General features: G+C 45.6%; 2 protein-coding genes across 2 annotated transcripts in view; one reads left to right on the top strand and one right to left on the bottom strand.

The window, feature by feature from the left end:
- Positions 1-25905, bottom strand: LOC310776130 (liprin-alpha-3-like; the record flags this gene model as incomplete). Its single annotated transcript, XM_083636293.1, has 28 exons — positions 25747-25905; positions 24855-24929; positions 24693-24752; positions 24342-24470; positions 21803-21895; positions 20921-20973; positions 20504-20597; positions 19375-19509; positions 18095-18178; positions 17835-17966; positions 15741-15803; positions 15371-15450; positions 14397-14586; positions 13771-13964; positions 13080-13323; positions 11373-11512; positions 11132-11280; positions 10886-10982; positions 8184-8265; positions 6255-6455; positions 6085-6147; positions 5441-5467; positions 4769-4944; positions 2915-3012; positions 2356-2531; positions 2079-2147; positions 1128-1290; positions 1-53 (listed from the first exon to the last, which is right to left on the bottom strand). The coding sequence occupies exons 1-28, from the start codon at positions 25855-25857 to the stop codon at positions 1-3; spliced, it is 3231 nt and encodes a 1076-aa protein (XP_083492419.1). The 5' UTR covers positions 25858-25905.
- Positions 1-26098, top strand: part of LOC310776128 (liprin-alpha-3-like) — a gene marked incomplete at both ends in the record, with an annotated part of 84165 nt that overhangs the window by 28981 nt on the left and 29086 nt on the right. The window lies entirely within an intron of this gene.

The raw sequence follows: 26098 nt of genomic DNA on the forward strand, positions 1-26098 counted from the left end.
TTAGCAGGAATATGTTCTCACGGATGCCGACTCGCCCCTCGGACCAGAGTTCACTGACAAAGAGGAGGAGAACAAATCAAAGTGTGCATGGAACTACAGATCAACAGTTTACCGCCTGTCTTTACTCATATCTTGTGGTCAGCTCTTTCAAAATGAATCATGTTCCGGCTACGCTTCATGACGGAACAAACGTCTTCTAGATCCTCGTGTTCTCCCAGCTGTCTGTGTCACTCTTTCACTGCAGCTATTCTTGTTGTTGTCTTTGTCACCACTATCGTCATGCAGCCGCCGCTGGTGTGGAGTGTCAATAAATTAACAACACGAAACTGCAGCCAGTACACACACACACACACACACACACGCACACACACACACACACACACACACACACACACACACACACACACACACACACACACACACACACACACACACACACACATTGCACATCTGGTTTTCTCAAAGATGTTTCAACAGGAAGAAACAACTCTATCCCTGTGTAGGCAGCCATAGAGACACTGCGTAACGCGTCATCATTCAGAAGCCATGCCCAAGACGGGGAAAACGGAAACCCCCCCTCCAATTCTGGCGTTCTCCTATGTCACGTGCATGGTTGCGTGTTGCACAAAAAGATCGTATATACGGAAGATGAACACTCCAACTTACTTCCTTGACAGCTAGATCCACATTTTTCTTCTCGCCAATTCTCAATGGCTTCCTTGTTTTGCAAAGTACAAAAAAACTTTAACTGGCGATTTCTTACATTCGTTGTCTGCGCAGCCCCACCACACAACAGCTTTTAGCTATGTTTAATTCAAGGAAAATGACACTGGTGTGTGGAAATGAACGGAGCTTTTTCCCCGTGATGGGCGTGGCCTATTTCATGCAGTGTCTCTATAAAAGGATTTGCCGCAAAGGGTTCAAAATCAGATGGAATATTTGGTGAACACTTTTAGGTGGCTTTGAAATGTTTCTGTGACACTTGTAACTACGTGCGTATCGCTGATTTAGACAGCTTGAGAGCGAGAGTCGCAGGCAAGTCTATGTACGGATAAGGGACTCTTGTAGGGGAGACGATCACGTGACGATCACGTCATACCCGGAAGAGTCCGAAAGGAGGTCCTCACCTTCACTCTGGACTTTCCTCAGGGTGACAGAAGGGGTAGAGATGGCGGAGGCACGGAAGTTGGCAGGTAACGTTTCTGAGGAGTCGGAGGTCACGCCCCGGAGGTCCTTCTCCCGGAACATCTTCCTCCATGACGGGGAGCGTGTAAAAGTTTTGGTGCCATCCTGCACAGACAGAGCAACAATGTTAAACACCCCCCTCCACTCTTTCTTCTCCTTCCTTCAGTTAGATGTCTGAGCTTGTCTGTGCAGAATGATGTCTGTGCTGCAGAGTTTGACACTAGAAGGCTGTTTCCACAATCGTCTGCTGAAAGTGGAAAGTTTCTCTGTGCTCACTGAAAAGGCGATTTCCCACAAGCAGGATTTGTTACATCACAAATATTTGGAGCCAATCCCTGTCCTAAAAAGCAACAACAATTGCATATTGTTAGGGGAAGTCATTTGAAGGATTTTAACAAGATAATTCAACTTTTTTTTGTGTAAAAACCATATCAAGACACAAATTATTAGTCAAAGTAGAGTATTTTATATACATCTCATAACAGATCTGTCCTGTTCATTGTGGATGATTAGTATTTAAAAAGTACTATTAGCCAAAGCAAAGTTTGTTGTGCCAATAATGCCTCTGTTGCAGTTTTCATTTTACATGCGGTAAGTAAACAATTAGCAGTGGTTTAAACAGCAGCTGAACCATTTTGTCAACAATTTACCAGCAGGGGCACATGAGCTTTAAACACATCATACTGCAAAGGCTGTATGAAGAAGAGATATTTTATTTATTTATTATCCTTTCATGTCCCAATTTTAACAAATGGCAAAACTGAAAAATGTGGATCAAAGGTCCTATTGTCAAGAAGATGGTGTTAGCGTGCTAAAAGACAACGCACGCTCCTGTGCTGTGGCAGGAGTGATGATCTTGATTGATTTTCTACTGACAGTCTGCTTTGTCTCACCTCGTCTGGCCTCCTCTCTGTTCCCATGGAGATGAGTGCGTTGTACTCCTTCTCTAGGAGCTGTCTTGCCTGAGATAGATAGACGAAGAGAGGAGAAGAGAAGAGTGTTTTAATATCATAATTAAGGTAATTAAGAACATTAGGATGATCTTGGCACTATAGGAAAACAGCAGGGTATGGTAATGTGAATTTCTGACAACAGTGAGATAAGTCCTCTGTTAGGATGTTGAGTGGCCAAATTCGGTGTGTCCCAGTTGCCAGTAAAGGTGGAGGGTACCTGCGTGTTCTGATTGGGTATCTGCATCAGGAGGGCCAGGTCAGTGTAATCAAAGGTGTCGTCTAGTGCCAGCAGGGCCCCATGGACCCCGCTTTCTAATAGGTTGTCTGCAAACTCCTTCAGCCCAATAGTCTGCACCCAACACATCACACGCTCATTGGACCATACCATCACATCTGCAGAGAGGGGCAGAGAAGGGGAGTTACCACCAACATTTCTTGTGGGAAAGTGAATGAAAACAGATGTCCATGGTAAATGGACTATTTATAGAGTGCATTTCATATAGTCTATCGACTAAGCGTGAATACCTCACATTCACGGCGCCTGCAGCCACGCAAGGCGCTAACTGCTCGTCGGGAGCAGTTAGTGGTTCAGTGTCTTGCTCAAGGACACTTCGACACGCTACCGGGAGGAGCCAGCCTCGAACCGGGAACCTTCCGCTTCCCAGGCGACAGCTCTACCTCCTGAGCTACTGCCTCCCAGAAAGGTACTGTACATTACGACTCTATTCAAAGATATTCCATTTCGAAGGTGGTATTTACAGAGGAGGTTCCCTCACCTTGGCTCTGATGCTGACTCTCATCCCTCCTCCTCTCCAGCTCCTTCCGGTCGTAGTTCAAGCGCTTCAAACACATGATACCATAATGGAGACTCACCCTGTAAACCAGAAAGACACATTTTGCTCAATTTGTTTTCATGCAAACTGACAGCAGCCTGGGAAAAAAACATAGTGATGTAGAGCAGTGATTTGCAAACTTTTTCACATCAAGGACCCCTAAACTGACACAATGAGACCCTTTTCACAGCAGTCATGTTGTGTCTCAAAGGCAGGGTAAACACAGGTGTAAAGAAAGCATTAATTATGGTTTCCCACTTCCATTCCATTTAGGTGTTCCAGTGCTGGGGCCCTTATTAACTCATTGAGTGCCAGCCACTTTTGGAGAACGGACGCTCCCAGTGCGAGTTTCAGAGCGTTTTCAGTGATTTCTCGAGGCCCACAGAATATTGTGTGATATTACTATGTAAACACCGAACATGGACAAAGAACGAGGAGACTCTCTTCTATCATCTGCAAAAAAAAGTTTATTGATCCCATTTTCCGTTCTTTAGTTATGAGCCGGAGAAGATAGCTTGATTTAACCAAAAACAGCAATTTTTTTCTAGAAGCTGAGATAATGAGCCTTTTGTGAAATTAAACATTTCAAGCACATCATTGACTCTGAAGCTAATATTTTCTGATATAATGACACCTCAAAAATAATTTCCTTCAATAAAAGAGTGAAAACAAAGGAATTTTGTTTGGCCAAATAATATTTTTTAGCTGCAACCAGCAGCGCTGGCCCCTGCGTGCGCAGACCCTACACCTTCTTGCTGGTCTTGATTTACTGCTGGTGGGCATCAGATAGCCTATTCTAGCTTGTTTGCTCTCTATGCATCGAGCCTGCTGCTGCCTGGGTCTGTGTGTACTGTCAATGGTTGTATGCTGTAGTGCCCTGCGTGCCCCACCCCCCTCCTCCTCCTCCTCCGTGGTGGGAGGAGTGTCTCTGCTGCGGTTTGCTCTGAGTTTGATCTGCACTGAAAAGTCCGCTGCATCCCCCCGCTTTTTTACAGCGTGTCCCCGGCTCCCAGCTGAGAATAATGTAACTTTTCAGAAAGACGCTGGTGTCGCCGTGTCGGCAACTAAATCATATGGATGGGCTATCGCAGCGGACACGGATGGGGCTCAATTGTGGCAGCAGATGACTGCTGTTCACAGGCACAGCTAACGTTATGCTTCAAGCATATCGATGCGATTTCCGTTTCCTCATGACTTCTTCTCTCTTTTCTCCTGGCCTTTGTCTAATCTGGAGAGCACTGTCGCCACCTAAGGGTTCTGTAAAATAGGTTAGACACATTCAATAGCTCCCATATTGTAAGAGGCGATGTAAGAGGCTTAGATCGACATCCCCCCGTCAAAAAACGCAATTGACGAACATGTTCGTCCTTGGCACTCTACGTTACTAAACGAAATGACGAACATGTTCGTCCATGGCACTCAATGAGTTAATGTTATTGGTTGCACCTGTGTTTAGCCTTATGACACAATACTGGCAAAATGGCTGCTGTGAAAAGGGTATATTAGACCACGGACACCCATTTGATAAGATTTTGTCCCAGGGTCCCCCATCTGATACGATTTTTGCTTTTAGATGTTTTATTACAGAAAGTGTATGAAATCCATGAGCAAAATCGTCATACATTATGTCATTACGTTATTTATGGATGGAATTATAGTGTAAATAAATTAGTCCCCTTTTTGCTGGGGACGCCCTGGAACCCCCTCAAGGACCCCTAGGGGTGCTGTGAGAACCACTGTAGAGGGTGCAAAGGAGAAGAAGAACGCCCAAACGCTGAGTGAACCTCTCACTCTGACCTGTGGAAGCTGTCCACCATCTTAAGCTGGCCCCTCAGCTCTTTCTTGGTCAGGTGATCAAGCATGCGGGCGTCCACCAGCGACTCCATGAAGTAGGAGCGGTACTGAGGCAGACCCAGGCTGGGCAGCCATTCGTTTCCCACCCACTCATGGTTCATGTCCCCGTAGGCCAGGATCTGGAGGGGGAAGGTGGGATGGAGAAAGAGATGAATAGAGGGAAAGAACACAGATGATAAGTGAGGGAAAGACAGAATTTAAGAGTTTACAACCTGCCAATCCTAAAATAATTGGTATCTGAATGAAGATTTTTTTTTAACTCTTAAATTCAGTATCTGAGATATTATTATATAGAGGTATTAATATAGAGATATTAATTTAGTAAAGGTTGAATTAGCATATTTGCCTTCATAGAGGAGCTTTGTGCATCTTTTGAGGCTTTGCTTATCTTCTAAGTGTATACAGAACTCATTAGTCATTATATATACTGTATATTATATCAACCAGGTGTGACCGAACGCATTCACCTTCAAATCCTATTTCAAAGAGTCATAAATCTGCCCTCCTCTTAATCCCAAATGGGAATGGTTTAGCCTTTATGTAAATGAATATCAAATCATATTGCGCTGCCGTTTAAAATCATACTGACATCATCTGTGTATGACTGCAACTCACCTGGTCCCAGCTGAACTCCTTCTGCTCCTTGGGGGTTCAGGCGAAGAAGAAAAGAAAGAGAAAAGGGACAGGGAGTTGGAAAGAGGGGGAGATCACCAGGGTGAGTGTGTGTGTGTGTGTGTGTGTGTGTGTGTGTGTGTGTGTGTGTGTGTGTGTGTGTGTGTGTGTGTGCGCATGTGCGTGTGTGTGTGTGTGTGTATGTGTGTGTGTGTGGGCATGCGTGCGTGTATGTGTGTTTTATCAGAAATGGGTGTCCGCCGCAGGGAATGGAGAGGAGAGGAAGAGGCAGAAGGAGGAATAGTTTTGTTAGTGAGTGAGAATTAGTTGGAAAACCACTACGTCACAACAGACTTTGAGGGAATAGTAGGGGAAAGGTGTAGCCATACATGCCTAATCAGAGACAAAGAAAAGGAAGACAGTTCATCAATGTGAGAACTTTGATAATATTGCTCAAATATTAAAATGCCAAATGATTAAATATGTAGGAGCACAGAGCAATAGGGTTTGCGTCAGAACATGACTGCTAATAACATGACCGTTTTAAATTAAATTTGTTCGGCAGCCATGGCTGTTCATAAAATGTGTCTGCATCCTAAAATACTGAATTTGCTTTATATTTGATATAGCAGAGGGGAAAAACGTACTGGTTTGGTAGCAGCAGTGAGGGATTCCATCTCGGCATGTGTCATCCAAATATTACTGGTCGACTGTAAAGAAGGCAAACAAATGCAATATGAATATTAGTGTCATAATGTGTGGGTGTGTGTGTTTGTGTCTCTATGACTGTGTGGCCATGTTTTGCACTGAGCCTTACAGAGCGAGTGCTTGCGGGCGCAGAGGGACTAGTGAGGGAGACCATTTCCTGGATGGCCAGGCGGAGTTTGAGCCTGTGCAGAGGGTTGCTGATGCCGATCTCTCTCTGGATCTCTGTGTCTGACAAGTTGGCCATGATGGCGCCGCTCTTCACGTTGGCCCGGCACGCCGCCACATACCACGCTGGCATGCCCACCCACAGCTGGGAGGAAGAGGAACGATACAGAGCACCTCGCATTAGACGAAGCTGAGCTGAGCTGACGCTAAGCAGTGAGTATGTCTGATGCTAAGCAGTGAGTATATCTGATGCTAAGCAGTGAGTATGTCTGATGCTAAGCAGTGAGTATGTCTGATGCTAAGCAGTGAGTATGTCTGATGCTAAGCAGTGAGTATGTCTGATGCTAAGCAGTGAGTATGTCTGATGCTAAGCAGTGAGTATGCTGATGCTAAGCAGTGAGTATGCTGATGCTAAGCAGTGAGTATGCTGATGCTAAGCAGTGAGTATGCCTGATGCTAAGCAGTGAGTATGCCTGATGCTAAGCAGTGAGTATGTTGATGCTAAGCAGTGAGTATGTTGATGCTAAGCAGTGAGTATGTTGATGCTAAGCAGTGAGTATGTCTGATGCTAAGCAGTGAGTATATCTGATGCTAAGCAGTGAGTATATCTGATGCTAAGCAGTGAGTATATCTGATGCTAAGCAGTGAGTATATCTGATGCTAAGCAGTGAGTATGTCTGATGCTAAGCAGTGAGTATGCTGATGCTAAGCAGGGAGTATGTCTGATGCTAAGCAGTGAGTATGCTGATGCTAAGCAGTGAGTATGTCTGATGCTAAGCAGTGAGTATGTCTGATGCTAAGCAGTGAGTATGCTGATGCTAAGCAGTGAGTATGTCTGATGCTAAGCAGTGAGTATGCTGATGCTAAGCAGTGAGTATGTCTGATGCTAAGCAGTGAGTATGCTGATGCTAAGCAGTGAGTATGTCTGATGCTAAGCAGTGAGTATGCTGATGCTAAGCAGTGAGTATGTCTGATGCTAAGCAGTGAGTATGTCTGATGCTAAGCAGTGAGTATGCTGATGCTAAGCAGTGAGTATGTCTGATGCTAAGCAGTGAGTATGTCTGATGCTAAGCAGTGAGTATGTCTCATGCTAAGCAGTGAGTATGCTGATGCTAAGCAGTGAGTATATCTGATGCTAAGCAGTGAGTATGTCTGATGCTAAGCAGTGAGTATGCTGATGCTAAGCAGTGAGTATGCTGATGCTAAGCAGTAAGTATGCTGATGCTAAGCAGTGAGTATGTCTCATGCTAAGCAGTGAGTATGTCTCATGCTAAGCAGTGAGTATGCTGATGCTAAGCAGTGAGTATGTCTGATGCTAAGCAGTGAGTATATCTGATGCTAAGCAGTGAGTATGTCTGATGCTAAGCAGTGAGTATGTTGATGCTAAGCAGTGAGTATGTCTGATGCTAAGCAGTGAGTATGTTGATGCTAAGCAGTGAGTATATCTGATGCTAAGCAGTGAGTATATCTGATGCTAAGCAGTGAGTATGTCTGATGCTAAGCAGTGAGTATGTCTGATGCTAAGCAGTGAGTATGTCTGATGCTAAGCAGTGAGTATGTCTGATGCTAAGCAGTGAGTATGTCTGATGCTAAGCAGTGAGTATGCTGATGCTAAGCAGTGAGTATGTCTGATGCTAAGCAGTGAGTATGCTGATGCTAAGCAGTGAGTATGTCTGATGCTAAGCAGTGAGTATGTCTGATGCTAAGCAGTGAGTATGCTGATGCTAAGCAGTGAGTATGTCTGATGCTAAGCAGTGAGTATGTCTGATGCTAAGCAGTGAGTATGTTGATTCTAAGCAGTGAGTATGTCTGATGCTAAGCAGTGAGTATGTTGATGCTAAGCAGTGAGTATGCCTGCTGTGCCATTCTGTACCTCGAGCCATGTGACAACGGTAGGACCGTCCCATGAGGCGAAGGGAAGTCCTTGACGGCAGGCCTCCTCTAACAGGTCATGCCTGGGAGGGAGAGCACAGAGCGATGAAGAGGGAGAGCAGAGAGCGATGAAGAGGGAGGGGGACAGAGCGATGAAGAGGGAGGGGGACAGAGCGATGAAGAGGGAGAGCACAGAGCGATGAAGAGGGAGGAGGGGGACAGAACGATGAAGAGGGAGGGGGACAGAGCGATGAAGAGGGAGGGGGACAGAGCGATGAAGAGGGAGGAGGGGGACAGAGCGATGAAGAGGGAGGGGGACAGAGCAATGAAGAGGGAGGGGGACAGAGCGATGAAGAGGGAGGGGGACAGAGCGATGAAGAGGGAGGGGGACAGAGCGATGAAGAGGGAGGGGGACAGAGCGATGAAGAGGGAGGGGGACAGAGGGATGAAGAGGGAGGGGGACAGAGCGATGAAGAGGGAGGGGGACAGAGCGATGAAGAGGGAGGGGGACAGAGCGATGAAGAGGGAGGGGGACAGAGGGAGGGGGACAGAGCGATGAAGAGGGAGGGGGACAGAGCGATGTAGAGGGAGGGGGGCAGAGCGATGAAGAGGGAGGGGGACAGAGCGATGTAGAGGGAGGGGGGCAGAGCGATGAAGAGGGAGGGGGACAGAGCGATGAAGAGGGAGGAGGACAGAGCGATGAAGAGGGAGGAGGACAGAGCGATGAAGAGGGAGGGGGACAGAGCGATGAAGAGGGAGGGGGACAGAGTCGTTTCTCATAGTCTCACTTCATACATGGAGATTTGCATCAAACTACATCATGATGACAACATTATTCATGTGAGTGCATCTGTATACAGTACATTGGTGGCATGGGTCATGGGTCATGGGTCATGGGTGGCCCCAGGTGGAAGCAAAATCCCTAACCCCGGCCATCTAAGTGCCATCCTCTACCCATTCAGCTGTAACGCACCTGACTGTACCATTTACCAGCACACTCTCTAGGCCAGTGGTTCTCAGCCTGCAGGTCAGGACACCTCAGGGGGTTGTGCGAGAATTTCGGGGGACTTGAGAGATGATTTATGATCATATGATAATATTTCTACTGTATTTCTTTTTCTAATACTATCGTGTCTATTTTCTTTCCAGATTTTTCTCAAAATTTTGCTTTTTTCTCTCTCTCATGAAATAGTCATTTGTTTTCAGCCTCTGCCCTCTAGGCCTCCCTGATTTTCAAACGAAACAATGTAAAAAAGCTCAATAATTTGGTTGAGTTTTTGCACGTATTGAACAGGCTTGTGAGTAGGCTTGCCTTCATTTTAAGGGGTCACAAGCCAAACAAAGTAGAGGCCCACTGCCCACTAGAGGGCCACCACTCACTAGAGGATCACTAGAGGCCCACTGCCCACTAGAGGCCCACCGCTCACTAGAGGCCCACTGGTCACTAGAGGCTCACTGCTCACTAGAGGCCCACCGCTCACTAGAGGCCCACTGCTCACTAGAGGCCCACCGCTCACTAGAGGCCCACTGGTCACTAGAGGCTCACTGCTCACTAGAGGCCCACCGCTCACTAGAGGCCCACCGCTCACTAGAGGTCCACCACTCACTAGAGGTCCACCACTCACTAGAGGCCCACTGGTCACTAGAGGCTCACCGCTCACTAGAGGCCAACTGCCCACTAGAGGCTCACTGCTCACTAGAGGCCCACTGGTCACTAGAGGCCCACTGGTCACTAGAGGCTCACCGCTCACTAGAGGCCCACCGCTCACTAGAGGTCCACCGCTCACTAGAGGCCCACTGGTCACTAGAGGCCCACCGCTCACTAGAGGCCCACTGGTCACTAGAGGCTCACTGCTCACTAGAGGCCCACCGCTCACTAGAGGCCCACCGCTCACTAGAGGTCCACCACTCACTAGAGGCCCACTGGTCACTAGAGGCTCACCGCTCACTAGAGGCCCACTAGAGGCCCACTGCTCACTAGAGGCCAACTGCTCACTAGAGGCCCACTGCCCACTAGAGGCCCACTGCTCACTAGAGGCCCACTGCTCACTAGAGGCCCACTAGAGGCCCACTGCTCACTAGAGGCCCACTGCTCACTAGAGGCCCACCGCTCACTAGAGGCCCACTGGTCACTAGAGGCTCACTGCTCACTAGAGGCCCACCGGTCACTAGAGGCCCACTGCCCACTAAAGGCTCACTGCTCACTAGAGGCCCACTGGTCACTAGAGGCCCACTGCCCACTAGAGGCTCACTGCTCACTAGAGGCCCACTGCTCACTAGAGGCTCACTGCTCACTAGAGGCCCACTGCCCACTAGAGGCTCACTGCTCACTAGAGGCCCACTGGTCACTAGAGGCCCACTGCTCACTAGAGACGCAGTGCTCACTAGAGGCTCACTGCTCACTAGAGGCCCACTGCCCACTAGAGGCTCACTGCTCACTAGAGGCCCACTGGTCACTAGAGGCTCACTGCTCACTAGAGGCTCACTGCCCACTAGAGGCCCACTGCCCACTAGAGGCCCACTGCCCACTAGAGGCCCACTGGTCACTAGAGGCCCACCGCTCACTTGAGGCCCACTGCTCACTAGAGGCTCACTGCTCACTAGAGGCCCACCGCTCACTAGAGGCTCACTAAAGGCCCACCGCCCACTAGAGGCCCACCGTTCTAGGCTGCAAAAGGTTTCATAAAAGGTGGCTGATCTCACTTTTTCTTGCTGCGACGGTCTTTCTCCACTGTTCCAGTCCCAAGTTTGGCCAGGCCCAAGGGGTCGGCGGAGCCCAGGTCATCAGAGGGTGTGGAGGCTGGAACGGTCAGAGTTGAACAGCAATAAGAAACACTTCTATCAACCAGCCCTGTTGTCAATAAGTGCTGAGTTACAAGACACATTATTTAGTCTCTTCAACACAGAAATGGTTCAAATGCATAATGGCAGAACAGTCTATTGACGCACCCAGAGAGGCAGATTCACGTCCAGGCGCACCGATCCTTCCCTTCTCCTTTTTGCCAAAGAGACGACCGATGGACGACTTGATGCTCTTCTTCTTGCTGGCTTTGTGGAGAGAATCCTGACTTGCTGTGATGGCGCCATCAGCAGAGAGACTACACAGACACAAAGATTTAAAAAAACACTGGGCCAACATGTCTCACTGGAGCCAAGCAAAGTATTTATTGCCTATCCTACTTGTGCGTACCTGCGAAATTCACGGTGGTCATCAAGCCCCGCCCCTGGGTGTGTGTGGGTCATTCTGTCCAATCGTAGGGCACGAGGAACAGGGGGAGGAGTGGAGTCAATCAGGGCTAGCGCTCTGCATTCTTCACCCTCTTTGCTATTCTACATTGAGAGGAAAAAAGTGTAATTGAATTATGCAGCTCACAGGTCTGCCAGTAAATGATTCTCATTTGAAGCTCAACTGCTCTGAATCAAGGCGATCCTGGGACAGACAGGTCACATGACAGGTCACATGACAGGTCACATGAGAGGACAGGTCACATGAGAGGACAGGTCACATGAGAGGTCACATGAGAGGAGACATGAGAGGTCACATGAGAGGACAGGTCACATGAGAGGACAGGTCACATGAGAGGACACATGAGAGGTCACATGAGAGGACAGGTCACATGAGAGGACACATGAGAGGACAGGTCACATGAGAGGACAGGTCACATGAGAGGACACATGAGAGGTCACATGAGAGGACAGGTCACATGAGAGGTCACATGAGAGGACACATGAGAGGTCACATGAGAGGACAGGTCACATGAGAGGACAGGTCACATGAGAGGACACATGAGAGGTCACATGAGAGGACAGGTCACATGAGAGGTCACATGAGAGGACAGGTCACATGAGAGGTCACATGAGAGGACAGGTCACATGAGAGGACACATGAGAGGACAGGTCACATGAGAGGACACATGAGAGGACAGGTCACATGAGAGGTCACATGAGAGGACAGGTCACATGAGAGGTCAGATGAGAGGACAGGTCACATGAGAGGACAGGTCACATGAGAGGACAGGTCACATGAGAGGTCAGATGAGAGGACAGGTCACATGAGAGGTCACATGAGAGGACAGGTCACATGAGAGGACAGGTTACATGAGAGGTCACATGAGAGGACAGGTCACATGAGAGGTCACATGAGAGGACAGGTCACATGAGAGGACAGGTCACATGAGAGGTCACATGTGAGGACAGGTCACATGAGAGGACAGGTCACATGAGAGGACTGTGTTATCCCATACAGGCGCACCACCTTTGGCCAGACAGTTCTGTCTGTCAAGGGTGGCAAACTCTGGAACACAATTCCATCCGCCATAAGGGAATGTCCAACACTAGGCATGTTTAAGGGTCAATTGAAGAGATGGCTGAAGTCCACTCAACTAGGGTATATAACAGTATGCTTATACTGTATGGATATGTGTGTTGTTCTCTGTATTTTTTTTTTTTTTTTCTTATATCTGTTGAGTAAGTCTTCTATGTAGATCTTACATTTTAGCTGTATGTTGATCCCAAACTCAGGTTTTAGTATCTGACTGTATATTCCTGTATATTTGTAGTTTGCACTTTACACTTAGCTATGTAGATCTCAAACTCAGGTTCTCAGTATCTGATTGTATATCTCTGCATCTCTGCATACTTGCACTTTGCATTGTGTTTACATTTTAAATATGTATTTGTTGCACTATGTTACTTTTTACCCCTATCAGGACTCTAAGCCTGTATCATCTGGCAGGGGGACTAACAATGGAAATCAGTCTTGTGACTGCAATTGTCGTGCATTTACATTTTTTTTTATGTTCATTAATGTACACCTGTCCCCTATCGAACAAATAAATAAATTGAAATTGAAATTGAAAATTGAGGACAGGTCACATGAGAGGGGATGACTTAGTACCTGTCTGTCAGTCTCCCTAGCAGGGGAATGTGGCAGGCGTGGGGTTGAATGTCCAGAACTGGGAGGAGAGGGGGACGCCAGCGTGGAGGAGGTGATGGAGGGAGTCATGTAGCCTCTCCCCACGCTGTCCCGTCCTCCCAACGAGGAGGGGGGCATAGGCGGGGCATCAAGGGCCACACTGCTCACCCGGCTCTCGATCTCCTCCGCCCTTAGCTCTGTGCTCTCCTTTTCCTCCTGGATCAGCCTGAGAGGAGGGGAGAGGAGGGGAGAGGAGAGGAGAGGAGAAGGAGGGGAGAGGAGAGGAGAGGAGAGGAGAGGAGAGGAGAGGAGAGGAGAGGAGAGGAGAGGAGAGGAGAGGAGAGGAGAGGAGAGGAGAGGAGAGGAGAGGAGAGTGATATTACACATGAACACTTGGATGACTGTATTCAGCATTGGGCCAATCTTCACATTGTGATGTAGTCGAGTCAAATTCACTCATGCCATTTATTTCCATTAATGTTTTATGAATCTCTGTTGTGACAAAACCTGTCAAGGAGTCTGCATACAGTAATATTATCTGATCAGGGGAAAACCAACAGTCTGCCCAGTTCATTTTGTATGTAGGTTAAAATCTTGCTTCAAATCTCAGCTAATCTCATGAACGTTCCGTTCACATAGAAGAGGAAACAAGCCAAAGCTCTCCAGCGCTTACTTGATCTCCTTGTTGATGGCCTCCAGTTGCTCCTGCAGCATGATGGCCAAGGTCTGCACATCTGTCTGTCCACTGGGAGAGAGCAGCTCAGATCCAAACAGAGTCTCCCGGTCGTCCTCATCATCGGAGCACCCTCCATCCACACCCCCATCAAAGCCAGGACCCAGCAGAGTGCCGCTGTCCCACTCACCATACTGACAAGCAGCGGAAGGGAGGGAATGGAGGAAAGAAAGATGGAAAGACAAAAGGTCAGGAAGGCAAGCAAGCAATAAAGAGGCAGTTGAGCTGCTTAATGTCCCACCATTATCCTCATGATATATTAAACATAACCACTTATCCTAATGGGGCCATTGTTTAAGCTAATTAACACATTCATTAGCAAATATCTCTATGTCAACACACTTGTCTTCACATAACACATGGGTGGTATTATGGACTCTGTATTTTAAACCATTAAGGAGTTATAGTCGTTTCAAGAATCTGCGGTGTAACTAAATGATGACGTTTCTGTCATAAAATGTCATAAGCCTTGAGAGGTTCAGCACATTTGGAGATAGACGGCTTTGACGGGGACAACACGTCATAATCCTCCTCTTTATGATCACAGTGTGAGATCAGATGGACACCTTTCCGCCGCCGTCGTCTCTAGGGGGACCCCACCGGCCGCGGTGCGCCCGCCTGACCACCACCCCAGCGGAGGCGTTGCCGTAGCCGGCCGGGAGCGAGCCACCACCCTGGGGGTACCGCAGCTCCGAGGCGCTCCCTGGAAGAGATCTTCGAAAAAGGGTTGAGGGAAGTGAGCTCACGCTGCCCGCCCTACGGTGAGATCCAGAATTAAGGTGTTATGTCACAGTTCTTGAAAATGACAATGTCCCCCATTTCTTGAGTGAGTGAGTGAATGAGTGAAATTACTATTACTGTGCAAGTTTCCCTGGTAATACAAACTGTGTCATGAATTATATTTGCATATTTCTTAGCCAAATTGAAAAAACGGTGGAGCTACTAGGAGTATTTTTATATAGCAATATTTAATGCGAAGTAATATATCTGTGTACAGGCAGTTACAAATCAGAATATATCTTCAAAGTTATACGGGCAGACAAAACGCAACGCGTTTCAACCACGTAGGTCTTCCTCAGGCAATGTTGCCTGAGGAACATTGCCTGAGGAAGACCTACGTGGTTGAAACGCGTTGCGTTTTGTCTGCCCGTATAACTTTGAAGATATATTCTGATTTGTAACTGCCTGTACACAGATATATTACTTCGCATTAAATATTGCTATATAAAAATACTCCTAGTAGCTCCACCGTTTTTTCAATTTGAATACTTTTGCCTTTTGAGCTGCTTGGGTCCACACTTTCATTGATTTCCCATATTTCTTAGCCAACACAAAATGCTCTAGGTACAATATAAATATTTGTTTTGTAGAAGTACATTACAACTGAACAGGGGAGTAAATTAAGCTTAGCTAGCGAGGTAGAGCTCAGAAGGTGCAGCGTGCATTTAATATCCCTTGGGAGAATTTACGATGTTTATTTGGGCATTCACAGAACGTAGGATGTATAAATAAATACCCTTGGAGGTCCATTGTGGCTAACCTGGAATAGGAAGAGCCAGGCCTGCCTCTCAGCTGATCCAGCTCCAGTTGGATTCGCTCCAGCTCGGCTAGGAGCTGGTCCTACACAATGACAGAAGGAGAAAAGACTACAATGTGTTTTTTGTAAAAAAGGAAAATGACCTTTCATTCTCAGACATGAACCTGTCTTGTTTGGAGCAACAATGGAGATATTGAGAACGGAAAGAATCTTTCTATCAAGGAGAAAGAGATTGACATCATTATCATAAAGATATATATATAAATGTGTTTAAACACTGGAAGTTAGATTTCCCCACCTTGTAAAAGTACAACTATATTCCATGATCAATGAAAATGAATATTTGATCAAGTAAATGAAAAGGTAAAAATACCTTATTTGCGAGAAGATCATCTTGGATTTTCTTCATATTGGACAGTTCCTCCGAAAGAGCATTCTATCAGAGCAAAAGCGTGACTTTTAGACTTTTTCTATTGCTGATACAGTTGTCTTTCACAAATACAAATGAAATATAATTATTCACAGTTACATACATAGTTACAGGGATATGATGGAGGGCAAACCCACCAAAACTCAGTTTACCAGGCTTTTTATTTAGTTACTTTACTTTACTTTACTTTACTTTTTTTTTTACGCTGATCGACTCATTTTTCTACTTGTTTCATTCTTTTCGGGGTGCAGTTTAGAGCCTCCAATCCAGCTGACTTGCATGTCTTTGGCATGTTGGAGGAAATGTGGGAAAATAACAGACAAAAAGGGCTGGGAATCGAACCTCCATCCTTTGTGAGCTGACAGAGCTAAACGCTGGGCCACTGTGCCACCCTGACACTTAATCTTCATGCCACAGTGTATACTAGCTTTATAAATGAGCCTGCCACAGCCTCTGAATCACAGTCTCTCTCTCTTTCAAAACCATGGAGGGCCAAAACAAACTGAGCATGGGCCAAGTTTGGCCCGTGGGCCGCACATTGGTCAGCCATGGTATACACACCATTAGCCTGATATTCAAACTGCATCGTCAATTCATAAACTCATTGCCTCTTCTTAAAGTCGAGCTGAACCCAAAAAGGAAATTTATTTTATTTTAGTTCAAATACCTGGGTATGCAGTGCACCTAATAACAGTAATCTACAGTTTGCTGACGTCACGTAGTACTAGGGATGTCAACGGTTAACCGTTAATCGATTAACCGTCGCTAACGTCGTTGTTCGGTTATTGCTGTCGGTCTATCAGTTAATATAATTTTTTTTTTTTTTTTTTTTTGTCTATTTACTCAATGAGCTCATGCCCAAACAAGGCGTGTCTATTTAGATGCTGAAATGTTAATGCTTTTTGTGTTAGAAATTCTAACACAAAAAGAATTTGTGTTGAAATGTTGATGCTTTTTGTTAATGCTTGTTAATGCTTTTTGTGTTAGAAATTCTAACACAAAAAGCATTAACATTTCAGCATCTAAATAGACACGCCTTGTTTGGGCATGAGTTCATTGAGTAAATAGACAAAAAAAAAAAAAAAAAAAAAAAAAAACATTTTTTTTTTTTTTTTTTTTTAATATTAAAAAATTATGAATTAACCGATAGGTTAATCGATTATTAGCGTCGGTTAATCGAAAGTGAAATTAACCGAAAATTGACATCCCTACGTAGTACTATCAAATTTCTACCCCATTCCAACCAATCATATCACGACATGGCAGCTGTCAATCAAATCTTCATTTCAGGATAATTTTCTCTTCCAAATGAAGGAGAAAATGGCGCCTAGTGCCTGTCATCTGGCAGAATTCCTATCCCATAAACTAACTACTAACATGGCCAATTGTATGAAACATGAATAGAAAACAAAAACGGTACTGTCTAAGAATGCAAAGAAATGTAACTGGCTCGTTAAAACTCGCAGTCCAGTAATATTGTATTTACGGCAATATCGATAATGGCGCGCGACTGAAAGCTTGGTTGTCAGGGGTCGCCCCTCAGAGATTCCAGGCGGGCGGGCAGCACCCATGCATCGGATTGTCCGCTCGCTCCGCACGAAGCAGCTGGCTGCCTGGTACTCTGCGGATCCCACTCGCATAGCACGACAACACGCTGAATCCCACTCAATTTGGGGGTGGAACACGCCAGGATTGGCCAATGCCAAAGCCAGTCCCCAGAATTGTCAAATCAAATCATCGACACCATATATGGTCCGCCTCTCAACCCTGTTATCTCAGACAAGATTTGTTTGAGTCTCCGACGCTCGCGCTAGTGCATTCGCCTCCGGTTCACTTCGACTTTAAGAACAGCCAAATTCACAACTGTGGAGTGGGCGTGGCTTCGAAGGTCTGGAGCCAGGCTAATTTACACCATAGTAAGTAGCATCAAACTAAAGTCAAGTTAAATGAAGATAGGGATGATTTTAGTGTTGGTTTACCCTACACTAAATTTACCACTACATCACTGCACCCTCTAGTGGCCGGCTGTCCTGTTACCTTCTCCTCCAGAGCAGCCATCCTCTCTTTGAGGTGGAGCTGCAGTCTCTCGTTGGACTCAGACAGAAGCTTGTCCACTGTATCTGAGAGGCGTTTGTTGTGTTCGTCATTCATCTTCTCCCTCTGCCGCGCCTGGAACGAAGCAAGGACATAAGAGAAAAAAGGGTCGACCACTAGCTTTCATTGTCCAAAAATGGGTGGGGGGTGGGGGGGGGGGGGGTTAGGGAAGTCGCCAAGTGGCGAAAGATGAATAGCGTTACCCTCTGTAGCTCTTGGTTCTTTTCCTCCAGTTGGGCCTCCATCTGCCGTAGTCGCTCCTCAAAGTTTCCGTGGCGCTCCTCTGCCTGTAAACGACATCCAAATACACGCAGATGTTACTAAAAAGCCTGCTTCTGATATGTGAATGGACCATAGACTGTATAAAAGCCAGCGCATTTCATTGGCATAGTGTAAACAAACAAACAACTAGAGGAGACAGCCTTCGCTGTAGCAGCTCCTAGGCTCTGGAAAACCCTCCCCCTCCATATTAGATCAGCCCAGAGCCTAGTGGCTTTTAAAACCCTGCTCAAAACGCACATTTTCTACCTGGCCTTTGACCAGATTTGAGACTGCCTTCCGGCAACCTACATTGTCTGTCACTCTTGGTTTTTATCATTTGTATCTGTTGCACCTTGTATTGCACCTTGCTGTTACAGTTGTATTTGTATTGTGCTGTTTTCCATATTTTTAGTGTTTTTTAATCTGTGAAGCACTTTGGTCGGCTTTTAGTCGTTGTAAATGTGCTCTATAAATAAAGTTGACTTGACTTGACTTGACTAAACAAGTGTGACGGCTACTGTAGAATCGACTTGAACAGACAGTTGGGTTAAATCCACCACTGAGAGTGTGAGTGGCAGCATGTCAGACCAGTTAGGTGTGTTGGCTAGAAGTAAAATAGTTGTTGATAGTAACCAGGGCGGCCTCCATTGCCCCTCCCTATCTGGCCGTGCCACCCTGAGACCCCTAAGGCCACCTTGGCAGAGCCCTACTAGCAGCCTGCTACTGTCAGTTGCTAAGCATCAGTTTCATGTGGCCTGCCCTATGCAAAGGAAGTGTCATTGGCTCATGTTAACACACATTTCAGAAAAATCACCGTTCACAATGTCAATGGAGCATTGGCCTGTGTGCCCTGGCATGTGGCCTTGTGCGCTAAAAACAATTGTGACGCCGAAGGCCAGATGGCCTTGCCCTTAAAATTAAGAAATTCCCACCCTGATAGTAACCGATACTGTCCCACAGACAAGGCACCACAAAGCATCCTGCCTCAAGGACTTCACCATTTGGAGACATTTGGAGAGCAGTGGTCCTGCCTGAACTAACATTAGCTACTGTGACATCAAACGCAGTTGGTTGCAGAGCAATTGTTGTATATTTTTGTAACAAATATCCTTACAACAAACATTTGTCATCATCTTTAGGATGAGGAGCCTAACTACTGTAACAGATGCTACCGAACAACCAAACGTCTCCTCCCCACCCCACACACACACACTCAGGGTACCTTGTTGAGAGCGGCCACTCGCTGGGCAAGTTGGGCCTCAATCTCAGGCAGTGTCTCTGCCCTCTGCAGGGTCTGCTGGAGCTTCTGCTTGGCGTCATCCAGACGCTCCTGGAGCTGTCGGTTCTTCTCTTCACTCTGGACACACAGGCAGAACCACAAAGAAGGTGTAGATGTTTCAAAGCTACACCCATGAATGAGGGGACACAGTTCTAAATGTGGTCACTTACAAGCCACAGCAAGATAGGGCCAGTCTGCGTGTCCATTTTCAGTTTTGTAAATACTTATTATAGGTATTATAACTCACCGTGTTGGGGAGTAGTGAACTACATGTAGTTGAACTATGCAGTATATATATACACACACACACACACACACACACACACACACACACACACACACACACACACACACACACACACATATATATATATATGTATATATATATATATACGGTATATACGGTATATATATATATATATATATATATATATATATATATATATATATGTATATATATCGCTGATCGCTTTGAAGGCAGCATAGACCATGATGGCAGCCAGGATCCCACCAACGTTACTGTACTTCTTGACAAGATACACAGCCTATACTGCCTCTGATTGGCTTGCCCTGATATTCTTACCCTAACCGTAACCAATCCTAGTCAAGTCTTTACTGTTTACTGTATGTCTGATCAAAAAACAAAAGAAAAAGAAGAACCCAGATTTGTTTACAACTAAAATATAACATTGAATGTATTGGGTGTCAACTATTATAAAGTCAATTGAGAGGTATATTTTTGCTGGCATTGTGCTTTTTTGTAGGCTATTATTATATTTAATTTCATATATCACACATGCCTACATTGTCAATGTAATGCTCTTTTTTTTTTTACAAAGTAGTTTGAACTACGTTTTCTCCGTAGCTTGTAGTTTCCTAAACTACGTTTCTTCCAGGGTAGCTTTGCTGTAGTTTCAACTACTTCCATGGTGAAGAAGTTGGTAGCTTCCTAAGCTATGCTTTCAAAGTAGCTTCCCCAACACTGATAACTCAGTTCCTCAAAGACAGTGAGAGCCCTCTACCCCCCCACAGACAACAATATTATAAGCAGATTGCTTTAGCCGTTCCTCACCTGTCTGTGCAGTGACTCCTTGCTGGCCAGCTCATTTTCCAGCTTGTCTTTGATGTCATGGAGAGAAGTCGCCTCCCTCTGGGCACTCAGGTACCTGCATGCAACACCAAACCACCATCAAGTGTGATTAGCTCTGCAATACTGGCTCATGTTAACATCATATATATTGTAGGATTTTCTCTCATCATTGGAGCTTGTCTAATAAATTAGAAACAAAATATAGGTCAAGAACAGCAGGCTTAGACAAATGAGCAAAGCATTTTATTTTACATTTTGGTCAATTTTGGTTTGCTTCAGTTCCTGAAAATTGGGTGTTTTAGAGTGCTGGACTATGTAGTTTTACCAATAAAAAAATAACTACTTATTTGCAAAATCAGGAAAGCTTAAAGATAAAGAAACCTTTACAACAAGCGTTACCTGCGTTCCAGTGTAGTAATCCTCTCCTCCATGTCCTCCCTTTGGCAAAGAGCCTGAAGGTGACAGAGATGTTTTTGTGAAGCAAGATGATCAGCAATCCAAACATTCATTCTATGTGATAACAGAATTATAACATAGCATGTGATAACTGATGGTTAGTTGTCAGGTATGTAACGGGACCTCAAGAACTTCATTATGGACTTCAGAACTTCAGCATGGTCTGTCTTACGAATACATTATGGAATTTCAATGCTATTTTCACGTGTTGCAGATTATTTTGCAGGATGCAGACTTCCACGTCAACATCAAGAACCTGCTAAAATACGGAGGGCGCTCTGAAAGAATGGAAGTCCCCCTCTTCACCTTCTTTCCAGCTGTGGTTGACGGACATTATCTCTGTTGTAAGGATGGAGAGACTCAGATCCCTGAGAACCAACTCACTTGAAAAGTTTCTAACTATTTGCAACCTGTTTCTAGCCTACCTCGATGAGGTCGGGGGCAGCGGGTGACTTGTCCGGCTGGTTCCTCATGGACCCCTTGAGTAGGACCCCATGCGCAATGCACAATATATCTTACAAGCACATAAGCACACTACCACATTGTAATAATTGTCGATATAATATGTATGCTTTTCTTTCTTCTCCTTTCCTGTGTTGTTAAAATAAAATATGCTAAAATAGACCTAAAAACTATTTCACTACTTTCTTATTCTTGTTCTCTCTATTCTTACCCCCCCCCCCCCCCCCCCTAAAAAAAAAAAAAAAAAAAAAAAAATAGGCATAGGTAGCTACACATTATGGTGCTCTAATATAGACACTGGAGCCCCAGGAGTTGAAGGAGCTCAGGGTCTTGGCCAGGAAAGAACAGATTGGCCCAACAGACCTCTTTCACGTCTCTCTGCAGCTTCTGATTGGCCTCCTCCGACTTCGTCACCTCCCTCCTGGCGGCCGCAAGCTGTTCCTCTATTTCCCCAACCTGACGTGACAGCACGAAGGGACATAAGACGACAGAGACACAGACAGGGCCTTTGTGAGTCCGTGCTAAATGCCATAGCACCAAGGAGAACTGGACATGCGGATTACAAATAGCTGTCTGCTCAGTGTAAGGCTATTAACAAGCAGCACTGCCAGACATGTCACCTGCTGACTGGAGAGGCTGACATATCTAAAACACATGGAATAAAAGACAAGATGGCAAGTCCTCCAACCAGACAGTCAATGTGTTGTAAGCATACAAGGAGTTAGTAATGATCATTCATCCCCTATTGACTTTTACCCCACTACACAACAACACTATGTTGTTGATTTTATTGTATTAATATAAAATCAAATGGGGTCCTATTGTACACAATGTACTACAGTATGTAACTAGAAGGGCAGCATGGAGAGCACAGACCTCCACCGAGGTTAGTGCTATTATTGCTTGTTTGTGAGACTTAAGGTGGCCAGATTTCTGAAATGAAAATCTGGAACATTTCCAGTTCTGCAGTCAAAATATCATTAAAATATCCAATATTATTATCGATGTAATTAAAAATTGGGACAATTCCGGTTTAATGTCTTTTGATCATGGTCAAACTATGGTTCAGGCCGACTGATATGCATCAAAAATACCACACTAAGACATCAAAGACCTTGAGTAACAGAAAATGCCATGCTGTGATTTCAAAAACTTTTGACAGTTTGCACTATGCAATGAGTAACATCTGTAGCATGACATGGTTAGGACCAATGGATGCCTTAGGTCTTCTAGTTTCATATGCTATAAGTATCTTCATTATAGCGTTAAAAATGAGCCTGCAGGGACATTTTCGGGGACAGCTCCAGCCTGGGACAGGTCCCCAAAAACGGGGACTGTCCCCCGTCTGGCCAGACGTCCGCAGAAATCAGGGACGTCTGGTCACTGACCAGATGTCCCCGATTTCCGGGGACACATTTTCGAGCGGATCTGGATTAAGGCAACCAGTGGTCACCTTAATCCAGATCCGCTCCGGTTCTTCCTTGGCCTGCATGCTACACCCTCCCACAAAGTCTCATGAAAATGGGTTGTTTTTCTGTAATCCTGCTGACAAACAGACAGGCAAACAAACGGCACCAAACACATAACCTCCTTGGCTGGAGGTAATGATTGTAGTTTGCTAAAGCAGCTGCAATATTCCAATTAGCCACAAGAGGGAAGAGGGAGACTGTTTCCTGTAGTCTGGTCTGGACCCCTCATCCTTTGACTCCCTCTGCTCTATGGCATGCTTTTGGTCTAGCTCAGCACTACACTCAAGGAAATCATGGTCAAAGCCCAGGTTTATTATATTCATCTATCAGGGGTGGCCAAACTTTTTTGGTTGTGGGCCGCATACAGAAAAATATAAGGAGTCGCGGGCCAAACAATATTAAGCACGGCAGTTTTCGCGACAAAAGAATTGGACCAGAAAACCCTTGTGCCATCAAAAATGTAATTTCTACCTAAATAAATATATGACACATAGTTTATTGATGTGCTCACCTATTACAATGGGTATTTCTGTATGTTTTCAAATGTTCTTTTCCTGTGCCAACAGGTTAAGACAGAGATCATTTAACATAACATTAGTATTAAACATTCATTCAGTATTAAAAATGTTTAGAAATAAATAGACCAGGTCAGGATTTTTTTTTTTTTTTCGTTTCTTTTTATTTATTTTTTTGTTTTTAAGTTTTTTTTCCCGTTTTCGTTTTTTCGTTTTCGTTTTCCGTTTTAAACTTTAAAACAGAAAAACGGACAGACATTTTTAGCAATATATATAGGGTTAATGCATGACGAGGTGTCCATTATCACTTTTTAAGGGACGACGCGAGAAGCGTGAACCAGCCTCGCAGGGCGCAGCTCGCCCCCGCTCAGTTTGCAGAGGCACGCGCGTCACTTAATGGCTCAGAGCCGGCTTCTGTCAGGGGAAGGAAATCTCCGAAACGAAAATCAAAATTGTAAATAAGAGTTATTTTTGATAAACTGAGCACACAGGGGTGATTTAAATACTTACTTTGACCGACTCATTTTTTTTCTCAACTTACAAAAGTGTCATATTAACCCTGAACGGGGGTATAGAGCTCAAACTGCTCTCTTGATAACACTGTTGAAACTATGGCGCATTGATATGAATGGTGAACAGACCATTTGGCTGAACGACTTTACCAACTGTACATTATCACTTTTTAATGGACACTCTGCAGCCAATCAGAATCGAGTATTCACCCAGACCATGGTATGAATATACAGTATATATATATATATATATATATATATATATATATATATATATATATATATAGCAAAATTCATGGCAGGCCACTTAAAAATGGGCAGCGGGCCGCAGGCAGTAGTTTGGCCACCCGTGATCTAGATCCAACAAAAGCACCAATGCACATTATGCAGTGCTTCCTCAACACACCTGCCGGCACATGAGGGCCAGCCTCTCCTTCAGCTGGGAGAGTTCAGATCTCTGTCGCTCGATCTCTCCTTCCCTCTGTCTGTCCAGCTCACCCTCCTCCAGGCTCGACGACGGGCCGTTTGGCAGACGCTGGTGTGGTGGCAATACAGAAGGAGAAATGCGAGTGACGGAGAAAGATAATCAGTTAGAAGCAGCTCCAGGTTGCAGGTGAATAGAAATGAGTTGAGGCACGCTCTGTAAAACAAAACACATGACATGTCACCATATGATACCCATACATGGAGTGACTTTTCTGAGTGCTAACACAAACACAAAACCACTGGGACCAACGTGCAGAAAACCCTCCCTTACATCTTTCCCGCTGTCCAACCCTTGTTGACGTCTTTTAATTTGGTCTCTTAAAGAGATTACCTGGAAGACAGGGAGACACAATGGACAAAGAACACAATGAATGCTCTTTTCTTCACTCCAAGCCAACTGAGGAATGCTTGAGATGTAGGAGCGGTTCTTTACCTCTTGAGAAGATGTTGCGAGTTGATCCTCTAACATGGACACCCTCTCGAGGGCCACACGGAGCCTCTCTCGAACCTGCAGGGTGACAAGAAATAATGCGAGGGGGGAAAAGTAGAATTCTTTTTGTATGCTATCATGACACAAATGCAGATTTGGGCAGCATTTGAATGATCTCCTAGATCAGGGATACTCAACTTGCTTTGCCCGGGGGCCACTTTCGTGAAATGATAGAAGGCCAGGGGACAGTTAATAAACAAACAATATACATTTTTCTGTAGCGGATTGAAGGTTTTTGGGGTGTCAGCCGGAGTTTAGTCTGACAATGTTGTGCACACCGGATAGTTAGTTAGGTTAAGTCAGTTAGGTTAAGTACATACATAAGTGCGTGGGTAGTGAGCAGACGGCGGTATTTGACAATTTAGCTGGAGCTCAGTCAAACTTTATTTCACGTTAGTTTTTATTGTGACATTAGATTCTAATTCACAATGAAAACTAACGTGAAATTATTAGAAAATGGTCGGGGGGCCACTCTGCACCCTGTCGCGGGCCGCATCTGGCCCCCGGGCCGCAAGTTGAGTATCACTGTCCTAGAGTAACTATTTCTTCTTGACCTTCCTGATAAGCTTGCTAGAAAGATCAAGAAAAAGGTTACAAGCAGAGGCTACTGGACAGCTCAAAAGAGAGCAAAGCATCCACACTCCAACAAAGGTTCTCCTCAAAAGGTGCATAAAGTATGTGTGTGTCCTGCATTGTCAATAAATCAAACTTCGGGTATGATCACCAAGATGATAGACATGATAGACCAAGAGGACTGATGATGAGAGGAATCAACAAAGCTGCCACGATTTACGCATTACGATCGAGCTTGCAAACAGGGAACCAGCTCACCCACCTTCTCATCCAGGGCCTTGTGGTGCTCAAACAGGGACTTGAGGGCCTTGAGGACCTCCACCTCACTGGAGACTCCCGCCGGGGACTGGGCCTGCCTCTTCACCACCGTCATCCTCAGACTGCGCTCGTGGCGAGACACCAGACACTCCAGGTGTTCCAGCAGCAGCTAGGGGGAGCGAGTGGGTTAGAGGGGAGAGCGAGGTGGAGATGGAGGTAAGAGAGGACGGGGAGGGGGAAAGAGAGACGGTGAGCAAAAGAGACAGCGAGAGAGTCATACAGGGGGGGAGGGAGAGAGAGAGGGACAGAGAGAGAGAAAGAGAGAGCAAAGCACAAAGAAAATGCAGAGGAGTGGC

The sequence above is a fragment of the Poromitra crassiceps genome (genome assembly GCF_964638095.1).
Source record: "Poromitra crassiceps genome assembly, chromosome: 4".
Classification (NCBI taxonomy): domain Eukaryota; kingdom Metazoa; phylum Chordata; class Actinopteri; order Beryciformes; family Melamphaidae; genus Poromitra; species Poromitra crassiceps.